Source organism: Phallusia mammillata, chromosome 6 (genome assembly GCF_965637545.1).
Source record: "Phallusia mammillata chromosome 6, kaPhaMamm4.hap1.1, whole genome shotgun sequence".
Taxonomy (NCBI): Eukaryota; Metazoa; Chordata; class Ascidiacea; order Phlebobranchia; family Ascidiidae; genus Phallusia; species Phallusia mammillata.
The window spans coordinates 26,212,036-26,232,898 of NC_137257.1; the positions used below are offsets into that span (position 1 = coordinate 26,212,036).

At 39.2% G+C, this 20,863-nt stretch overlaps 4 protein-coding genes and 3 long non-coding RNA genes across 10 annotated transcripts; 4 read left to right on the top strand and 3 right to left on the bottom strand.

Moving 5' to 3' along the window:
* The first annotated feature begins 746 nt into the window (after positions 1-746).
* On the top strand, positions 747-2,010 carry LOC145233464 (uncharacterized). Its single transcript, XR_013861106.1, has 3 exons — positions 747-885; positions 1,251-1,848; positions 1,937-2,010. It is a non-coding gene; the product is annotated as an uncharacterized LOC145233464 (long non-coding RNA).
* Positions 2,011-2,175: 165 nt separating this feature from the next.
* On the top strand, positions 2,176-2,826 carry LOC145233348 (uncharacterized). Of its 2 annotated transcripts, XM_080098061.1 has the most exons (3): positions 2,176-2,348; positions 2,428-2,618; positions 2,681-2,826. In XM_080098061.1, the coding sequence occupies exons 2-3, from the start codon at positions 2,486-2,488 to the stop codon at positions 2,761-2,763; spliced, it is 216 nt and encodes a 71-aa protein (XP_079954187.1). In that variant the 5' UTR covers positions 2,176-2,348; positions 2,428-2,485; the 3' UTR covers positions 2,764-2,826. The 2 variants fall into 2 exon arrangements, with proteins under 2 accessions (XP_079954187.1, XP_079954186.1); XM_080098060.1 differs by lacking the exon at positions 2,681-2,826 and having other exon boundaries at positions 2,428-2,490.
* LOC145233347 (uncharacterized) lies at positions 2,802-4,602 on the top strand. Its single transcript, XM_080098059.1, has 5 exons — positions 2,802-2,988; positions 3,261-3,327; positions 3,613-3,797; positions 3,951-4,017; positions 4,228-4,602. Exons 1-5 carry the CDS (start codon positions 2,868-2,870, stop codon positions 4,418-4,420), a joined length of 633 nt encoding a protein of 210 aa, XP_079954185.1. The 5' UTR covers positions 2,802-2,867; the 3' UTR covers positions 4,421-4,602.
* Positions 4,603-7,583: 2,981 nt separating this feature from the next.
* Positions 7,584-9,588, bottom strand: LOC145233823 (uncharacterized). Its single transcript, XM_080098608.1, has 3 exons — positions 8,636-9,588; positions 8,347-8,575; positions 7,584-8,282 (listed from the first exon to the last, which is right to left on the bottom strand). Exons 1-3 carry the CDS (start codon positions 8,807-8,809, stop codon positions 7,918-7,920), a joined length of 768 nt encoding a protein of 255 aa, XP_079954734.1. The 5' UTR covers positions 8,810-9,588; the 3' UTR covers positions 7,584-7,917.
* A 10-nt stretch (positions 9,589-9,598) lies between these two features.
* LOC145233825 (uncharacterized) lies at positions 9,599-11,339 on the top strand. Its single transcript, XR_013861190.1, has 4 exons — positions 9,599-10,160; positions 10,488-10,657; positions 10,734-10,863; positions 11,178-11,339. It is a non-coding gene; the product is annotated as an uncharacterized LOC145233825 (long non-coding RNA).
* On the bottom strand, positions 10,757-11,853 carry LOC145233824 (uncharacterized). Of its 3 annotated transcripts, none has more exons than XR_013861189.1 (4): positions 11,682-11,853; positions 11,483-11,595; positions 11,166-11,265; positions 10,757-10,815 (listed from the first exon to the last, which is right to left on the bottom strand). It is a non-coding gene; the product is annotated as an uncharacterized LOC145233824 (long non-coding RNA). The 3 variants fall into 3 exon arrangements; XR_013861188.1 differs by having other exon boundaries at positions 11,166-11,312; XR_013861187.1 differs by lacking the exon at positions 11,483-11,595.
* Positions 11,854-15,967: 4,114 nt separating this feature from the next.
* Positions 15,968-16,546, bottom strand: LOC145234568 (uncharacterized). The gene has a single exon (XM_080099280.1). It carries the CDS (start codon positions 16,544-16,546, stop codon positions 15,968-15,970), a length of 579 nt encoding a protein of 192 aa, XP_079955406.1.
* Between the last annotated feature and the right edge of the window lie 4,317 nt (positions 16,547-20,863).

The window sequence follows — 20,863 nt, forward strand, 5'->3', positions numbered from 1 at the left end:
GGAATGTGGTGACTTGCATGACGGGGTCAGTAACTGGTACGACACTCACTGGTACCACAACTTGCGCAGCAGGACAATTATGCGCCAGGACTGAAACAATTGATGCTACACGTAAGCAAAACAAAATGTTGGGGTGAAGAAGATTTGAAATAAACTCTTTAATCCTAACGTAAGATTGTAAGAATTTTAATAAGTTTACAAACTATCTGAAGTTCACGGTGGGACTACCGGCTCATAGTCGAAGCGTTTCGTTTTTACTTGGACTATTACATCCTATAAAACGGTGATCTTAGAATGAACATATGCAAACTGTGTACAGCCAGGTTAAAACTATATGCTGGCACGAGATAACAGTTCATATGTAACAATGTTAAGCATAAAAGGTTAAACAAACGCACATTCTTTTTCAGCCACAGTAACAACCTTTGGGTCGTGCGCGACACAAGCACAATGCTATTTGCTCTGCAGTGGTGTCACGTAAGTGAACAGTTTAATGAAGCCACAAACATTTCATGGGGCAAAACACGAGCTTTAAATAAAAAACATACTGCTTTCCAGAGATACGTGTGTATCGGCATGTTGTAACGATGCGGACAACTGCAATGACCGAACAGTTGACGATGTAAACGACATTTTACGGTGTGGAACTGGTTCAACTACCGATGGAAATCTTTCTGCCTACATGACCTGCGACACCGATGAACAATATGGAAGAACCGAAACTTCGGTTACAACGAATGGTGAATTCAAAAAAATATATATTTCAATTACTTTTTGACATGTACTACCAATGTCCAATCAATTTTTAGGAAATACTGTGGTGACAACCGTGGGATCTTGTCAAACATCGGGTGCTTGTGGAGGGGATCTGTGCAACAGCGCTGCGTAAGTTTCAGATTTACCATCATATCCACTAGCGGTTTGCATATTTGCAGACATAAGTATTTTAACTGAGGTAAAATAAACGCGGTTTACATAACAATTGCGCAACAATTCTTTTTACACTGCAATCAAAGCAGTTTAGTCGGTTTGCTTTCAAATATCACAAACTTGAACTAAGACCTCTGATCAACAGCAAAAGCGCACAAAAAAAACAGTCAACGAAAAGGAAAGTAGTTGCGATGAAAAGCATTTCGAATCTTTTTTCTTCTTGCCATGGACATAGTTGCAAGCTCAGCAACAAAAAAATCAGCAATAAAAACAATAAATATCTTCTATTAGCACACAAAATGACCAAAATACGTTTTTAGAGGATGTGTGGATGCTTGCTGTAACGATGTAACACTTTGACAGTCGCTGAACAGACAGGCAGAGTTTGCATGGTTGGAACAACCAGAGTTGCAAGTCGGGCCGGGCTTTTCGGGCCGGGTTCGGGTTCGGGCTTAGGTATTTGTGAGAAAACGGGCTTAAAACGGGCCTGACTTTACGTTCCGTGTCCGCCATCGTTTTTTAAATAAAATCACTCAGCTAAGTAACAATTCTCTGGCTTTGACCCAATGCCCACCCTCCTCTAAAACGTATTGTTTACCCCATTGTCTACTATTGTTCATTGTGTTTGTTGTCTTTCTCTTTTTTCTATCTCATCCTTTGTTGCAAGGCTTTCGTGGATAGGCCTGTCAATCAAAATTTCGGGCCTAAACGGGCTTTGCAAAAACGTTTCGGGTTCGGGCCGGGCTTCGGGCTTATACTTTCGGGTTCGGGCCGGGTTCGGGCTCAGATTTCCGTCCCGCTTGCAACTCTGGGAACAACCACCACAATTGGAAGCAACGCTGCAACTGAAAGTATGGTGGCCACACATTGCAGTCCAAACCTTTTACTGTGCAAAAACTGAAACCACCACAACAGCAAGTAAGATCCGACACATAACTCTACTTAACTTAATGTTGCCTTTCAACAATATAGATTACACAACAATACACATAACTTGTTTTTTTAGATTCTGTCGATACTGTAGTTGTTGTTGGTTCATGCCAAGCTACAGTCATCTCTTGTGAACTACTTTGTGTTGGTGTTGCGTAAGTAAATAATAAAAAAAACTTTTAGTCCAGTGAGGATGCAAAAATACCTGAAAAAATTGCATAAATCCAGAACTTTGCCATAAAGTTGTACTTGTCAGTCATTTTAAAACATGCAAACTGTAAACTCAAAACATGTTATATTGTGTTACAGGGGTTGCATGGCAGCATGTTGCAATGATGCCGACAACTGTAACAGCGAAATAGTCACTGATATCAAGAACGTAGTGAGATGTGGAGATGGGACATTATCAACCGAGGGAGTATTTCCAACCCCAGCTATGGCATGCCAAGCTACGGAACAATGTGGTAGAACAGAAACAACCACAAACGGTAATTCAAAGTTAGGCTTTAGTGCGCGGTTTAAAACTTACGGTCGTAATAGTTACTAATGTTTGTCATTTTTTTGCAGAAATTGTGTTTCTGCTTGCTGTAACAATGCTGACACATGCAACACTCTAACCGTAGCCATGCAGAACAGTCCAATTTGTAAGGTTGGAACAACTACCACAGTTGGAAGCAACGCTGCAACTGGAAGTTTGGTGGCCACACATTGTAGTCCCAATATGTTCTGTGGAAGAACTGAAACCACAAAAACAGCAGGTGAAAACCATCGGTATGATGTTGAAACTATTCGTCTAAACTTTAAAACCACCATTTTGCAGACAACGTGGACACAGTGGTTGTTGTTGGATCATGCCAAGCTTCAGCAGACTCATGCGACTTGCTCTGTGCAGATGACTCGTAAGTTTATAAGTTCACACGCTACAAAAACCAATATAACCAACATTACACAACTGCGTCCGCGCATGTTGTAACAATGCTGACGGTTGCAACAGTGTTTCGGTTGCTATGATGACAAGCACGCTGACTTGTTACGATCAAGCAGTTACAGGAACAGCGACAGCTTTAACCACAACAGCGGACTGCACCACCGATCAAGTTTGTGCTAGAACAGAAACCGGAACTGGAAGTAAGTCCTGTTGGTGTGGATAGTTACGTCGTTCTGTATGACTTAGGTTTGAATTACATGGAAACTTATTGTAAATGGACATGGTAAAGGTAACTAGTTTTTATTCGGCAGTGAGAATCGTGCACTTTAAGCAATTATTTGCTGTTGAAAAAGTCAAATAAACAACAGAACTGACAAACGGCTTCCCCTGTGTACAATAATACGCGATTTTACTGCCGAACAAAAACTAACACCAGAGCAAAGATTATTTTACCGCAATAATGTTCGAACAGATACAGCAGAAGTTGTTACATCTTGTCAAGCTGCAACTGCATGTGCAACATTGTGTGGCTCAACTCAGTAAGTATTCAACTATGTCACAATTTCTATTACTGCCTGAAACAAGTAATAATCTCTTAAAGCGCCGTGCACAATACGTCCTAGAAGCTTAAATCATAGTTTTAGTTTTTGAACCAATGGACTTTGGGTTTTCGGGAACTCCTAATTGGGAAGCAGTGACCCAAATTAATAGTTGTCAGCAAACCAGTTTATTCTATTTCATCAGCCTGTGAGATCAAAACACAGGTTACAATAGACAAGGGTCAATTTTATTTGTGATTTTTTTATTTGTCTATTTTTTCACAGAAATTGTGTGAGTGCTTGCTGCAGCAGCTCGGATCTCTGCAACATTTTAACAGTGAGCCAACAAACAGCCCGAAACTGTTACGTTGGAAGTTCAACTTCAGACACACCAGTTATGGATATGACTTACACTCGGTGCGCTGCATCTGAACAATGCGGAAGAACTCAAACCTCTGCAACATCCGGAAGTAAGTCTTGTACGACGTTACCTAATGCTTGGGTCTTATTTGGACTTTCGTGCGTAACAACCCTAACTAAACTACTGATAATGGACATTATACTCCATGAGCATATTTATATTTTGCAGAGATATTTTCTAATTTTGATTTGCTAATGTCCAGGTACAACAACAGTGACTACAGTTGGATCTTGTACAGCAGCAACTGCATGCGACACACTTTGTGGAACGTAAGTTGGTAAAACATACTCATAAAATACTGTAACTGTCTCAAATTTCACACAAACCTTTGCCCTTAACTTGTATACAAATGGATTCATACTAACTTCGTCCCGTCAAATGTAATAATAACATCATTTCTTTTAACATGCATATTAACATGTTTTCAGAAAAGAAGAAAAAAGAACAAACAGCAAAACATGACTATCTTATTTTCATAGAGCGGCAAACTGTGTATCAACTTGCTGTGACACGGACGGTTGCAACTCTGCCGCTATTGCCACAACAACAACCACTTCTATAACCACCACCACTGCAGCAGAAACTACAACAACTGGTGGTGCTGAACATGCAGCACAAATTAATATGTTGGTGATGATGGGTCTTGTGGTTCTCGGTTGGTTCATGGCTTAATCGATGTGTTTCCAATGCATCAGCATTACTGTGTTTGTGTGATTTAGAGAATATATATCCAAGTTTAAACTATTTTCTTACGTTGCACATGGATTTCAACCTACTGTGAAGTGTGTTAATGTAAGCTGTGTCTCAGTGTTATAAAACTATTAAACTGATTCTGTACATTCCAAAAGCGTTTGCAATTTCGCCAAATATAACTTTTGTAGTAAAATGCCTGTGATTTATGATTCAGATGAAGTCAAATCGTGTGCACAATAGTTCTACACTCGACGCTAATGACTCAAAATAAAAACGCGGAAAAGACGCGTAAACACAAAAGTAGCGCAGCATGAAAAACGTTTTTCGATGTCTTAGATTACCCAGTTTTTTTGCTATCTGTAATCACTCAGCACCGATCTATGTCTTACCTTACAATGACAGTCACCAAACATTATAAAATTCACAACATTAACTGGGATTAATTTGAACCGATTCTGTACATTCCAATACCTATTCCAGAAATAAAAAAATAGTTTGTTGTGTGAAAAAATGTGTTACATCCTCATGCATAGACCCGTCCGAAATTTAAAGAATGGTTTAACACCAATTTTTGCTCAATGCCTTTGGTATAATAGGGCAGTTAACAGGCAAAAAACATGCAAAATTTAAACAACATAAAGTCACCCGTAATTTAGGCAACCAGACATGACAACCCGCAGTAAACACCACAAAAACACGCTTCCATTCAACACGAAATAATGGGGCACGGGCTAAAAGTGTTGATGTTTTTTGTTTAACTCGAGTGCGAAAAGGGAGTTTTGGTGTAACTCTATCCTATTGAATTGATTGCGACACCACGGTGATGTGCATAGAAGAGCAACGCCGAGTTGTTTTTACACTGTTGGGAGCTGTTTTAATAATAAAGCGTATGTTCACTCTGTTACTCTGCAATAAAGGTAAACTTTAGCACTAGAACAAATAAAAACTGGGCTGCTATGTAGACATTACTGATATCGACCTGATAAAAACATTAACGTTGAAAAACAGAATTAAAAAAAAAAAAACAGGTTCAAGCAGCGTGAACTTATTCAACAGTGGCAAGCACATTGTTTCCCCCCAACCACAAAAATTGATACATAAATTTTACAAACTTCGGTTGGTAATGGACATTACAAATTAGAATTTAAGGGGTCTTGTAGACGTTCATCACCTAATCCATGCACGATAGGGTTTCGTTGTGAAAATTGTTCCATAACCACCAGCAAAACAAACGTTATATAGACACTTTACAAGTGATGCATTTCAAAGTTTTTTAAACAAACCGCTGTATATTAAAAACAAGCTATAAAGGTCTTCGCTGACATATTGTATATTTTGGCCCGAAACCAAACAACATGAGGATTTTGGTTGCCGATCAACACTGATGCCTTACGTCAAACGTAACGAACGGCAGCCCGGTTAATACCGTAAGGTGGCGATCTTAAGCGATTTAAAAGAACGAAAGTGTTGCCTATTCAGTTTCAAACGGCAAAAATGATTTGCTCTTTGTTGGATTTGCAGAACGCATATACCATGAGGACCAGATGTTTGTGTAGAACATAAAAAATACCTCATCTATCAAGGTTTGTAGTTTTCTATGCATTTTAAGTATTAATTTAAACGACAACTTGTTTAGCCACGTGAGGGCAGTCTACACCCAATAACGAACAAAAAAGAGGGAGGGGCTTGATCGATTCCTAGCACGAGAAAATGACCGTGTTATATACAGAAAAACAATATACACTAAATTTAGTTTGACGTAAACATGTATAATCAAATGGACCGTGAATGGATTTGCCAGATATTCGGCTACAAACCAGGGGCGGCATTACGAACACATCTCGCTAAGTTTAGCGAGCTCGGTATAGACGCACGACCTCGTTAACTCGAGATTTGGTATTACGAACCCCCGTCTCGCTAACCGGGCCTCGCTAAACTCCTCGCTAAGTAGCGAGGAGCTCAGACCACTCGCTAACGCCGAATTATTCCGGACATAGCCGCACAGCTGCGTCAGCAAATAATAATGGCTGCCTATTTTGCGGTAAAACGCTCAAATAAACGAAAAAAGGTCAGACAAAATCCTCTAGAAATGTCGGACGTAGAATTAATTTCAGAATACCGAATGCCGAAAGCTGTAATAATGGATTTGTGCAACCATTTGCACGAAGATTTAAAACCGAAAAGTGCCAGTAAAAGATGTCTTACAGTGGAAGAACAAGTTTTGATATCACTAAAACTTTTGGCATCGGGAAGCTTTCAAAATTCAGCCAAGGACAATATTAATGTGTCACAACCAACTGTTAGTGTGGTACTAAGTCGATTTATGGACAGTTTGATTTCAAAACGACATCAATTTATCCACATGCCAAACAGGGTGTCTTCAACAATGATAAAGCAACACTTTTACTCAATTGCACGGTTTCCTGGTGTCATAGGTGCCATTGATGGAACACATATTCCCATAATTGCACCAAGTGAAGAAGAACATCTCTTTGTTAACAGAAAGGGTTATCATTCTATCAATGTGCAGGCAAGTTGTATACTTTTCCCTTGTTATATATTGGTTTCATTTTTAAATTATTTTTGCAGGCTATATGTGACGCCAATATGGTGTTTTTGGATGTGGTATGCAAGTGGCCTGGCTCATGTCATGATGCATTCATTCTTCGACAATCAAATGTATACCAGGATTTTGAGGATGGAAAATATCATGACGACATTTTGCTAGGTGACAGTGGTTATCCATTAAAACCTTGGTTAATGACACCTCTTAGCCACCCAAGTACCCCTTCATAACAGAAGTATAATAAGGCTCACAAACAAACACGATCAACAGTAGAGAAGTAAGTTACATTTGTCCTGCATCTCTTAATGTGAACATAAATGATAATAAAGCTTTGTTGTTTAGGTCATTTGGTGTTTTGAAACAAAGATGGAGAGTTATTGATCACACAGGAGGAAGGTTATGTTATTCACCTCTACAAGTTTGTAAAATTACAATGTGTTGTTTCATTCTGCACAATATTTGTCGCCTTTACAATGTGCCACTGCCTCAACCACTGCCAGCAAATGCTGACATAGATTCGCTTTTAGACACCACCACAACAAATGAAATTCATGACTTGCAAGGTAGTACTGTGAAAGATTCGATTATTTCCACATTCCAATAAAGATGTTTGTGAAATGTTTTTTGTGGTTGTTTATTGCAAAAAGTGGCAACACAGCAACACAGAAATGAACTTGAAAAATAGGTAACAGAACACTGAACGAATATGAAAGTCATAAGGTAGGTAAGAATAACAGTGAAGAATAGGAAACTACTGAAGTAGGGCAATTAAAAACAGTGAACAAGAATGAATAAAACCTTGACAGGCTTGCACAGATTGAGGCCTTTAACCAGCAGTGAAAGTAGTAAATAACAGAAAATTGAAAAACACATGCAGAAAAAAGCATACTGTTAAAAATGCATATTAAATCTAACCATCAACTGTAAAGGGTTGACTGCAGGTTAATTCAACTTTACTGGTTTCAGACAACTGCAACTTTTGTCGCTTCAAATCATTTGCTATTATCATTTGTTCCAACTGTTGCTGTTGAATTATAGCTATGTTTGATATTTGGACATAAATTTCTTTTTGTATGTCAACTATGTCCTTTTCTGGATCACGACGGCGGCGCTTTGCTTTGGGTTGTAATGATGCTTCAGAGTGTGACGATGCAGGGCTCACTGGTTCTTCAATTATTTCAAAAAGACTGTCATCTATAGTCGAACATGTGAATGCCACCGGTTCTTCCACATCTTGAGGTGCTTGGCTTGTAGTGGCAACCTGGGAAACACTTCCTACAAAAAAAATTAAGCATTACAAGTGTATGAACCATTTCTAACGTAACAAAGGGTACTTAACTGTCACTGCTTTCAAGTGATGATGCACCTTTTATTCCATACACTGCCTGTTGTCCAATTTGATAATGAACATCTGAAGGTGGTGTAGCTTTGTTCACACCACCACCAGTTTTAGTTGATTCTTTTTTCCATTCCGACACTGATTTTTTTGCAACACTTTTTAGATCCCACCACTTATGTTCCACTTGCTCAATTGTGCGATTAACACCACTGATATTGACTGAATTAACCTATAAAATATCATAATCTATGTACAGCAGTAATAAAAAAATATTGTGCACAAATCTTACCATAGTTGTCACTATTTTCCAAGCTTGTTGTTTTGAAGCAACTGTAATTTCTGGTGAAAATGAACCCAGAATGCATTTTGCATGTTTTTCCACTGCATTAACTAATGCTTCTACTTCAGCAGCTGTCCATCTTGGAGATCGCTTTTTCACAATTTTACTGGTCTTTGTATCCATAATCAATTTACTTTTTTAAAAACTAAAGCTTACACAATGACTAAACACAAGAATAAAATAATTCGGCGTAAAACTTCCAAAACAATGCCGCCAATGCATAGATACTACATACCCAAGATATAAAGCAAATTTCTATGTTTCTCTGTGAACCAATTAGATATTGAGTTGTCACTATGCGCCGCTAGTGGTAGCGGTACACTTGTCGAGATTTTGCAGACAGCTTAGTGTAGCTTTAGTTAAATAAAGTTTGTTTCAGTCAAATTTTATGCTTATTGTATCGTGTAATGTAGTATAATACAGTGACAACAACTATAGCGCGGTAATAACCAACTAAAACTGTTTCAAATTCTTCATTGCAGTGAATAAAAAGTCTATATTCCTAAAACAGATTTCGGGTGACACTAAAACGCTGAATGGGCGGGATGGGCGGGACGTCGCGGAAACCGCTCAATATCGGGTAAATTGCTGACGGTTAGTGCTATTAGGGTTAGGTTGAGGTTTTATAATAGTATATGAATCAAAAAATGTCCCTGCCTAAAACTTATTCAACTATTTCCTGACATTAGGCAAAAATGCTATGGCGGGACGTCGCGGGAGATGGCGGGACGTTTCGGGCGCGGAATGTAGTGTTCGGCGGAATTTTTTTTAATGATTTTCTATTATAAAACCTTATCCCAACCTTAATAGCTCCAACCGTCAGCAATTTAACCCGATATTTAGCGGTTTTCACGACGTCCCGCCATCTCCCGCGACGTCCCGCCCTCCATTCCGCCCATTCAGCGTTTCAGTGTCACCCCAGATTTCCATTTGCGAGAGGATTAGAGATTTTTTTTCACGACGTTTTGCGTAAATTATCAGTTTTTAACTTATTAAATTGTGTGCATTCAGTTGTGAAATAACTGACAAATATATTTTCATTTGCAGCATTCTTTATTTTGTCAAGAATTGCTTTTTTTCTGATAAGAAGATGTAAATTTTTGTGTTTAGCATAATCTTGTGCTGATTAAAATTGTTGTTGTTTTTGCAATTAAAATGCATCAACTAAAAAGTCCCAATGTTAAATTATTGTATAAATTACCTATCTGTTTAAATTACTATTTTTAGAAAAACATCTGTTTAAAAATTGCTGTGTTTCTTGTAAAAGTTTGACAAGGCTGCAACAAGCTGACCATAAACCACCATGATTTCTCTCCTGATATTTTGCAGGAAGCTTGCCACTGCTCAGTGTCTTAATGAATTGCCTTCAACGTGTACTGATGGAAAAATATGGTTATATAAATTGGATTTAAAACAAATCTTTCAGTTGAATATTGGTTTGGTGATAAAGTTTTCTCAAAATTCTTCCACCAATGTAAGAAATTATGTCAATTTGTTGTTTGCCGACAGATTTAGAGATTTTGTCATATTGTTAAACTTGTAGGTTGCACATTGTTTAATGGTAACCTATGTTGCCTATTGTTAAACCTATGCTGTACTTTAATAAAGTAATGTTACACATAATGTGCCATACACAGATTTACTTAAGAAAAACATGGGTTGCACATAGATTGGGTTTTTATGGGACAAGATTATTTAATGTATATATTGCTAATTAGACTATATGTTTTTCAATTGACTATGTAAACAATTTTGACAATTTTTGACCTTTACTAAAAATTTTGACAATTTTTTTTTAAAGAAATCAAAAAATAATCACCCTAATGATAATCTGCAAAAAAGTTATTAACAATCTATAAGAAGTGTGTCATTTGTCAACCCTGGACCTTTCCAACAAAATAAAGAGCTAAATTTCCATGACTTGATGAACCATTTGATGAAGTCTTCCCCTTGATATTGTGGATTTAAGAGGTAAGATATTTACACAGAACAAAGTGTATTGCAGGTGCCCCGAAGTTCAATGCTGTCATTAAATTTGTTGTTTCAGATTGCTGAATGTTTGAATTAAAGCCACAAAGTTGGATCCTAGCAAGCCAATGGAAATGTACTTTCCAAGCATTTCGTGGAGCCTGCAAATAGCAAGAAGATGCTTTTACAAAACAATCTAAATAATCAAGGTATTTTTTAAAGGCGTGTCATTGCCATTAATAATTGCTAACAACATGACATCTGTAAGATAAACTTGAGCGTTTTTTTACACATATATATGTAAGGTTAAAAAACTACAGCCATCATCACCACTACTTGGATACTGCCATCATCACCACTACTTGGAGGTGTTATAAGTACAATGTAAAGATCATCAATATATTGAAAACTGTCAGTAACCAGACATTATTATTATTAGTTTCTTGGGGTCAGGTACTGGATATACATGTAACCAATGTGCTTATTTTTAAAAATTATAGTAAGTGTGTACCACTTTTTGCAGTGTGGATGTGACAGATGCTGGAGATGGTATCATACAAGTTGCACTGGGATCCCAGAAAGTTTTGCTGCTTCTGTATGCTGGCCAAATCCTGTTTGATTTAAAGAGCTTTTTTATTGTTTACTTCCATTTCTCATTCTGTGTAATAAACAAAATAGCATATTACTGTTTTTGTCACACATAAGTTAACATGCAGAAGCGAGAAGCAAAAATGACTAAAAACCTAATTTTACTTTTAGCAAATATGTTTAGCAATAATAAGGATAATTTTGTGTGTTTAAAGGGAATGCCAAAAAAACTATGCATACTTTGTAAGCTGTAATTTTCACAAAAATTGCACTGTCGGTGTGTTCCCGTTTTTTGTCAATTTCCACCTTGTTTTAAAACTGATCCTTACTCTGAGTTGCTGTGTCTTCAAACTCTGAAATGAATTTACTTAGTATTTCAATACAAAGATTACTTTCCTTAGATCTTATGGTAAAAAAATAAATATAAAACAAAAATTACCAGCAGGTCCAGTAATATGATAATATCCAGTTTTGTTGTGTCTTGCATGTATTGCTGATCTGTCATAAAATGTAAAACGTTTTTTCCTTGCTGTTCAAACACTAACCAAAACTTGACTAAGTATTACAGGAAACAGCAGCAAAAGTATTTTTTTCCAAGTGTGGAGCTGTAATTCTTGGCTAAGATTAAAATCAGTTCATTCTGGGTGATTACTTTCTCTAAGTATTACTTATATAAGATATAAAACACGTCTTTGATGCTTCATAAAGGTTAGTTTCAAACAAATTAAGATTCACAAAAGCGGCAGATGAAGTGGTTGACATGTAATAGCCGAATTAAAACAGTTGCGACCGATCTAAATCAATCTGCTCAGTAGCCAGGAGGAACAGACAACGCTAAACTGTACCGCTACCACTAGCGGCGCTACGTGCCAACTCAATATCAATGCGCTTGCCATCTTGTGTATGTAGTATCTATGGCCAATGTCCACGTGAAGCTCAACTGCTAACAAAAACGGCCTTCCACAAGATGTCGCAAAGCGCGACTTCCTGATTTTGCTGAGTCAGACGTCTTTTTTCTCACGATTTTGACGCATTCTCTCGTTTTTGCGTCAGGCTTTAGCGAGGCGTTTGCGAGGACACTTCGTAATACCAAATACGTTAGCGAGTTTCTCGCTCGCTAAGTCCTCGCTAAAAAATATTTCAGCGAGCTCGTTAAGTCAGCGAGCGAGGAAGTGTTGATAATGCCGCCCCAGATCTCAATGTTTTTTTTAGAGCTAATAAGCAATTTCAACAACACAGAAGACATGCGTGTCAGATTTATGTATTGAGTACAAAAAGGCAAAATTTACAATCCACTGTGTATCAATATAGATGGTAACGTCATAAACAGATTAAACTAATCGCCAAACGGTTTGGTTTAATCTTTGCATTAAGTTAGAAATCTATCGAAACTGTAGGCACGCTTGTTTTACATCCGTTTATTGCGAGACACTGAATAGAATGAAGCGTGCACACAATCCAACATCGCAAGTACTGTCGCGAGTCGCGTGTCGCGTGTAATTTAAAGATACGCTACAATACCCCCCACCAGTGTTCAAGTCATACACGATAACGCAAAGGTAAATTAATAACACGACCAGAGCGCGTCACTGTTGGATGGGGAGATACGATAGGAGGAGAAACAGGTACAACACGATTGGTAAATTCTTGCGACGTAAAACTTTGTTCAATATGGGCGGGTTTTAAACGGTCAATTGACACAGTGTCTTGTCGCCCATTAATTTCAAGACAAAAGTATTTAGCGTGCTTTTGAATAACTCTAAATGGACCGTCATAGGGACATTGTAAGGGTGTACGGTGCGCATCGTTTCGAACAAAAACAAAACTGCAATTGCGTAATAAGCTGGGCACTCTGTTATGAGAATGTCGATGCCAGGTTGTCGGGGTCGGTCGCAAATCCCTCATTGTTTCTCGTAGTTTTGAGAGAAACGACGTTGGATCTTGTGGTTCACTTGACGACGTGAAAAACTCCCCGGGCAACTGTAGTGTACCACCATACACCAATTCGGCGGTTGAACATCCAATATCTTCCTTAACAGCAGATCTCATTCCGAGCAGTACGAGTGGAAGATGGTCCATCCAATCGGTGGTTGTTAAGCGTGCTTTTAAAGCGGCTTTTAGCTGACAATGCATTCGTTCCACAATGCCGTTACATTGGGCATGGTAGGAGGTTGCTCGTTGTCGATGGGCACCCAATAACATACTAAGGTTGGCCCAAAGTGTTGACTCGAACTGACGACCTCTATCTGAAGTAATGGTCTGAGGCGTTCCGAAACGTGAGACCCAAGAGAGTAGAGCTCTTGCGCAAGACTGCGCTGTTGCGTCAGTCATGGGGAAAGCTTCTGGCCATCTAGTGAATCGGTCGATGCACGTGAATAAGTAAGTGCATCCCCGAGAAACGGGAAGAGGTCCGACAATGTCCACATGTATATCAGCAAACCTTCTGGTTGGCAGTGAAAAAGAGCTGTAAGCAGCAGCTGTATGTTGTTGGATTTTAGCTTTTTGACATTGTAGACAGGTTCGTGCCCAGTTACCAACATCTTTGTTCAAACCATGCCACACAAAACGGTCTGAGACCAGTTTACGGCTTGCACGTATGCCTGGATGTGACAAATTATGAATCGCCTGGTAGGTTTGGCGACGATACGCATAGGGTACAACAGGACGGGGGTACCCTTTAGAAATATCACAAAGAATCGTTAACTCTGTTCCAAACAAAGGTACATCACACAAATTAAGTGACGTGACCGAGGTGCGATATGCAATAATTTCTTCATTATTTTGTTGTGCAAGTGCCATTTGAGCGAAATCAATTGCAGATGATGTTGTAGCATTAATGCTGGCTCTCGACAATGCGTCAGCAGCAAAATTACTTTTACCCTTTATGTGCTGTATATCAGTAGTAAACTCTGAAATAAAGCACAAATGGCGAACTTGTCGAGGTGACAATGCAGTAGAGTTTCGTTGGAACACATGAATTAAGGGCTTGTGGTCAGTAAAAATAGCAAACACCCTGCCTTCAACAAAATAACGAAAGTGGCGAATAGATAAATAAATAGCAAGAAGCTCGCGATCAAATGTACTGTACTGTGTTTCTGCGGGTTTAAGTTTTCTTGAAAAGAAACCTATTGGTTTCCATTCCCCGTTGTGGCGTTGTTCCAGTGAAGCGCCAACCGCAGTGCCTGAAGCATCTGTTGTGATTCGTGTAGGCGCGTCAGCCTTAGGGTGAACAAGCATCACTGATTTTGCCAGGGCTTGTTTTGATGCCTTGAATGCAGTTGTGCAATCCTCTGTCCATTCAAAAGTTTTCTCTGTGCCTGTAAGTGCCTGGTGCAGGGAATGCAAAATTTTTGCGGCACCAGGGACAAAACGATGGTAGAAATTTACTAGTCCCAAATATTCTCTTAGACTTTTCTTGGACGTTGGTTGAGGAAATTTTTGGATGGCTTCCACCCTGTTTAAGAGTGGAGAAATGCCTTGGGTGGTGATTTGATGTCCCAAAAAGGCTATTGTTGTGCATCCGAATTCACATTTGTCAGGAATCACAACAATCCCATAGGTTTGAAGCCGTTTGAAAAGCAAACGCAAATGTCTACGGTGAGCAGACGCCGAAGGGCTGAAAACCAAAATGTCATCGAGATAGACAAAAACAAAATCTAAACCTCTGCACACCTCATCCATAAATCGCTGAAACGTCTGAGCAGCATTGCAGAGGCCAAAGGGCATTCATGTGTATTCGAATAATCCAAAAGAGGGTGATAATTGCGGTTTTGTAAATATCCTCTTTAGCAACCGGAATGTGGTGATATGCTCTGACAAGGTCAATCTTGCTAAAAATTGTCGCACCATGTAGATTAGCTGAAGAATCTTGTATTAAAGGAATTGGGTAGCGATCAGGAATAGTGCTTTTGTTAAGCTTGCGGTAATCGCCACATGGCCTCCATTGGCCAGACTTTTTGAGCACCATGTGCAGTGGAGAGGCCCATGTACTTGGTGAACGGCGAACAATCCCTAAATCCAACAAGTTTTGAAACTCTGCTTTAGCACATTTTAGCTTGTCTGGAGATAGCCGACGAGCTTTGGCATAAGCGGGAGGACCATTGGTAACAATGTAGTGCTTGACGTTGTGTTTCAAGGAAGCATCATTGTATACCGCACTTTGCAAAGCTGGGAATTCCATAAAAATAGCTTCAAATTAATTTCTGTTGTTGGTTGCGGCAAACAAGCCAAGCGCGGCAGTGTTAGAAATGCCAGTTTTGACGCTGACAAATGTTTTGGCATTTATTAATCTATTTCGACTGAGATCAATAAGTAAACCAAAATGTCGAAAGAAATCGGCGCCAAGAATCGGCTGCGTGACCTCGGCGATGCTAAAATTCCATGAAAAGATTTCACCCAAACCTAAATTAAGGTTAATTTTTCTGGTGCCAAATGTTGCAATGGTACTTCCGTTTGCTGCAACAAGCTTTAGGTTTCGTTGGCAAGTATTGCGATCTATCCGGTTTGCAGGAATAACACTTACTGCGGCACCAGAATCAACCAAAAATGTCCGACCAGTTGCTTGGTCATTTACATGCAGAAGGCGGCGAAAATGACCAGCGGCACCAGCCGCCATTAGTGGCTGGTCTCCACGTTTCCCTTGCGGCTACAAGGCGAAACACACTTTCTTGCATTATCCCCCCAGCGTCTGTGGTACCAACACAACGTGGGAAACGTGCTTCTTTGCTATTTTCGCCTGTTTGAAAATGCTGTGTTGCGTTTCAGCAGTGCAACATCTTGTTGTAGTTGGTCTACTTCTGCTAAAAGAGGCTGTGGGTCAACTAGATCAACCATACTGTCGGCTTTTTCGGCAAGCTCAGTTATATCCAAATCTAGTGCAGCAAGAACAATTCGTAGGTTTGCTGGAAGCCTTTGTAGAAATACCTCACGAAGAATCTGTTTAGCTTCCACGTCACCCAGTAGTTGTTCCATGTCCCGTAGCATTTGTGAAGGTTTGCAGTCCCCTAGATCATCAGGCCGAAGAAATTTTTGCAGCCTTTGGTGCTGTGACATACCTACTCTTCGCAACAAAGCATTCTTTAGTTGTTCGTAGGGTTCCTCACTAGATGGATGCTTAATAATGTCTCTGACCACTGAGGCAATCTCAGGAGTGACAGCAGAAACAATATGATTAAACTTTGTCAGTGACTGGGTTACTCCTCTGACGGTGAATTGTGCTTCCACCTGCAAAAACCATAGCTCTGGATCTTGCGGCCAAAAGGGTGGAATTTTGACTGCAACTGGTGTCACATTGCTTTCTGTCATGACTGTGAGTTGATTTATAGCTAGCCTACAAATCCAGCATCAATAGCTCACGTCGGGGTCACCATTTGTAGGCACGCTTGTTTTACATCCGTTTATTGCGAGACACTGAATAGAATGAAGCGTGCACACAATCCAACATCGCAAGTACTGTCGCGAGTCGCGTGTCGCGTGTAATTTAAAGATACGCTACAAAACTATGGAGTACCAATACTAGCAGCATAATATAATGAATCATAGGAGACACTTGGCGCGATTGAGGAAACAAACTGACTAAAATGTATTTTTTTTCTCTTGATCATCTGCCACAAGCAAGAAAAAAACAAGTTTCAGGGGTTCTTTAACCTTTAGCTTTTATATGGCTTGTCTGTTGAAAGTTTATAAGCCCACACGATTCAAAGTTGGCTAGAAACAACAGTGTCAGATTCCGTAAAGCGAGGTTTTTGGCTTCACAGGGACAACTACAAAAGCAAGCAATGTCTTTGTATATGTCAGTGGTTCCCAAACTTTTTCATTAATTTGTCAAAACGGTCACTTTGCCATTATTTCGAGGGCTCGCGGTCCTTAAGCTGGAATGTGCATTTCAGGAAAACGAAAGTTGATTGCAGGATTTTCGCTAGTTATGCAAAACTGCGCATAATAATGATCTAAACTCTATAAAAGACAGCTTGTGACATTACAGACAAGACAAAAAGCAGTACGATTGTGCGTGAACAATTGCATTTTTGATAGTTGTCTTTCAATAAAAGCTATTGTTTAGCAATGGAGACGTCGACTTCTCAATTCTCTTGATTTAAACTTATTCAGTGGCACAAACTGACGCTAAATAAGATTATAGAATTACTTTACCCGCTTCGCGGTCCCCCCGAAATTGCCTCACGGACCCCTAAAGGACCGCGGACCCCAGTTTGGGAACCGCTGGTATATGTGTATACCCCTTGTGCCTCCAGTGCTTTAAACCGCGATGTGTTTTCAGAATGCTTTTAGCGAATTGTTCTAGTGCAATAAGTACGCCGCATCCTGGTTTATGGAATCTTACATTTAAGTTACAACAGGGATTTTAGACGTGACTAAAAGTCTGGAAGTTTGTGGTTGGATCATTGCTATCAACTACAACACTGCACAGTAAATTTCACGACTTTGTCAAATGTGTCATCCAATGATTCCAAACATTGCAGACTTGGTTCAGTTTGCACGATTGCGACTTGTTCAGTTCAGATATTTTAGTTTAGGGGCCACTGATATGTGACACGGAAGTTTCAACGCGTGTGTGAGGTAACCTAATACAAGTCATTGAATTAAAGCTGACACGGGAGCTGTGGTTATTTCAGTCACAGTTTAAACTTAGGCTTAACAAAAGTACATCAAAGATCTGCAGTGCTTTATTGCAAAACGTTTGAGTAAAAACAACGGCTACAAGTGTAAGGGAAAGCTAGTCACAATCAAAATATTAGCGTTAAAATGCAAATGCCACAAATTAACAAGTTGAAATTTTCGACTACGACCCAACAGGCAGAGGCAACTATTTGACAGCATCTGACGGTCAACCAAATTTCTGTTTTAGAAAAACAAACAAAACGAAATCAAGATTCGTCAATATGGAACTTAAGTTGTTTGCAGTAATTTATGCTTGCATTTGGCAAGTACATGGCTTGGATTGCATGATCGGATCACAACAAACTGTGGGTACAGACCCCACAACTGGTACAATCATCCTTGCAACATGTCCCACTGATCACCTCTGTGCCCGGACTGAAACTACCACGACTGGTAAGTATGAATTCACACCATTTTGCAAAGTAATTAAGCACATGTTGTTTTGCTGGGTACGTATTGTCGATGTTGTGTCGATGATAACGATAAATATTTTTTTTATTTGTATGGCATGACAATTATTATTTCAACATATGCTATTATCAGTGTTATTAAACTTCAAAATAAGCGATCGAGTGTTTTTATCTTTTTTTATCAATAAAACGCCATTTTTCCATAACCCTGTCTTTTGCCGTATTTTTGTGCTTTAGTTGATGCAGTTGCCACTGAAGACGTTTTGGTATTTTGCTCAACTCAAAGTGCTTGCGACGTTCTATGCCACGGCGCAGGGTAAGTCAGTTTATAAATATTCATTATCGAAATTTCACACTTAAATAAAAACCTTTCACGCCACATCATGACGAATGTTGCACTTCTTTACCGTGTAGAGTTTTAGTTTAAATCTCCACATGTAGTTTGGGAGTTGTCATAGCAACTACATGTTTACAGGCAGTGGTGGAATTAAAAATTTTTTGTCAGTAGGTTCTATCACAAAATACATTTTTTTCAACCGGTTCTGTTACTGAAAGTGAATTGACAGTAACCAGTTATGCTAACCGGTTCGCTGATCTCATAAGTTTCGTGAGACGGTTTTATAGAACCAGGGTGAACCGGCTAAATCCCACCACTGTTTACAGGGATTGTGTTGGGGCTTGCTGCAATGAAAACAACTGCAACAACGCACCAGTGGCAACCATCAAAAACATTGTGAAATGTTTTACTGGAACGGAAACTGATGCAGACTTGATGACCATTACAGAATGCGGAGAGGGAGAGTATTGTGGAAGAATGGAAGTAACAGACGCAGGTAATGTTAAACTCCAAATTAAATAGCTAAATATAGCTGAATCTTCAAGCATTGTAGTTACACATACGACAGTTTGTTTCTTGGCCATCAAAAAACGGCAATCTTTTCCATTTGAATAGATTCAAGTGCTGTAACTGTGACCGGTTCCTGCCAAGCAACTGACACAACAGATTGCACCATCTGCGCAGCGGACGATACGTAAGCGTTTCCTTAACCTGCTTACTTTTTCAAGGACGATTTCAGCGTTATTTATTTACAAATGTAGTACATTTTGTCAGATGGAAATAACAAAAATGTTAAACGAACTATAGCAACAAATTCCAAAGAGATGTCGGTATTACGTATACGTGTTTCAGAGTAATAAAGCCACTTGTATAAACCAGACTAAAACTCTTTACAGTTTCATACAACTGTTATTACTTTATGAAGCTTTGCATGGCTGACGTGGTATTTATATATTTCCCAGTTGTGTGGACGCGTGTTGTAACAACGCTGACGGTTGCAACGGTCAAGAAGTTGCAAAGATGAATGTTCTATCGTGCACGGACAGCGTCGCAGGTTCTGTTGTAAATTGCACCGACAACACGCAAGTTTGTGCCAGAAGAGAAGGTAAAAAAGCTCGCTCATATCGAGCTAGCTGACACAATACATATGTAAGAATAACCAAATACTTCGTATAAGAAAATAAATAATAAGTCGGTCAACATTAAATATGTTGTCCTGCGACGTCCAGCAAAAAAGCAGGACCGTAAGAGCGTCACATTTATTTAAAAAAAAACTTACTGTAAGTCGGTGGGTTTTCTTTCCAGCAGTGTTTTAGGACTACACTTGGAAAACCTCCGCTTTGATCTCAAATTTTTCAGGTTCACTGTTTTTTCCTGTTGCAATAGAGAGTAGACAATTACGTGTTCAGGCCGCTGTTTAATACTTGTTTTGTTGCAGCCACTAGCGGAACTGCGCAATCTTGTCGAAACCTGGGAGATTGTGGATCATACTGTGATGAGTAAGAGTTTCATGTATATAGCAAAATGTTTTGTTAGCTTTTAGGCGGAATAATTTACCTCTAGCATGGCAATAACTTATTATTCAAACCAATCTATATCGAGCACCTAATCAAAGACTGGTACTAATACTTATGCGATGGTTTAATGCCGGAAAGTCGTTGGCAATATTGACCGTGGCAACCTAAAATGCAATAGTTACCATAAAAACGCATGTGTTGCTTAAAACAAGAAATTATGGCCCAAAATAGTAAGTGTGCTTACTGACAACCAATTAAAGCGATTTGATAACCCAGATTTTAACGTAAATCAATGTTGTTTCAAAAACTCTGCATTCAGTAAACATCAAGAATAGGAGCATTTGAAATTGATATTTTTTTCAAAATTTCAATGCCAAAAATTGAAACATTAATTACTCGAGTAATTGAATCAAAACTTTCACGCAGCTCGTGTACTGAAGCGTGTTGCCATTCGGATGACGACTGCAACTCTGCAACGGTCGCTGATTTAACGACAGCTCTTAATCGGAGAGTTTGTATGGTTGGAACAGTTGTGGTGGTGGATGGAGCTGATTCAGCTGACAGGTTTACAGTAACCACGTGTGATTCTGACCAAATTTGCGGGAGAAAAGAGACAACAAGTAGGTCTTGCAGATTTTTTACTCGCTTCACAATTTAGTAGTGCATAAAAATTTCTTCA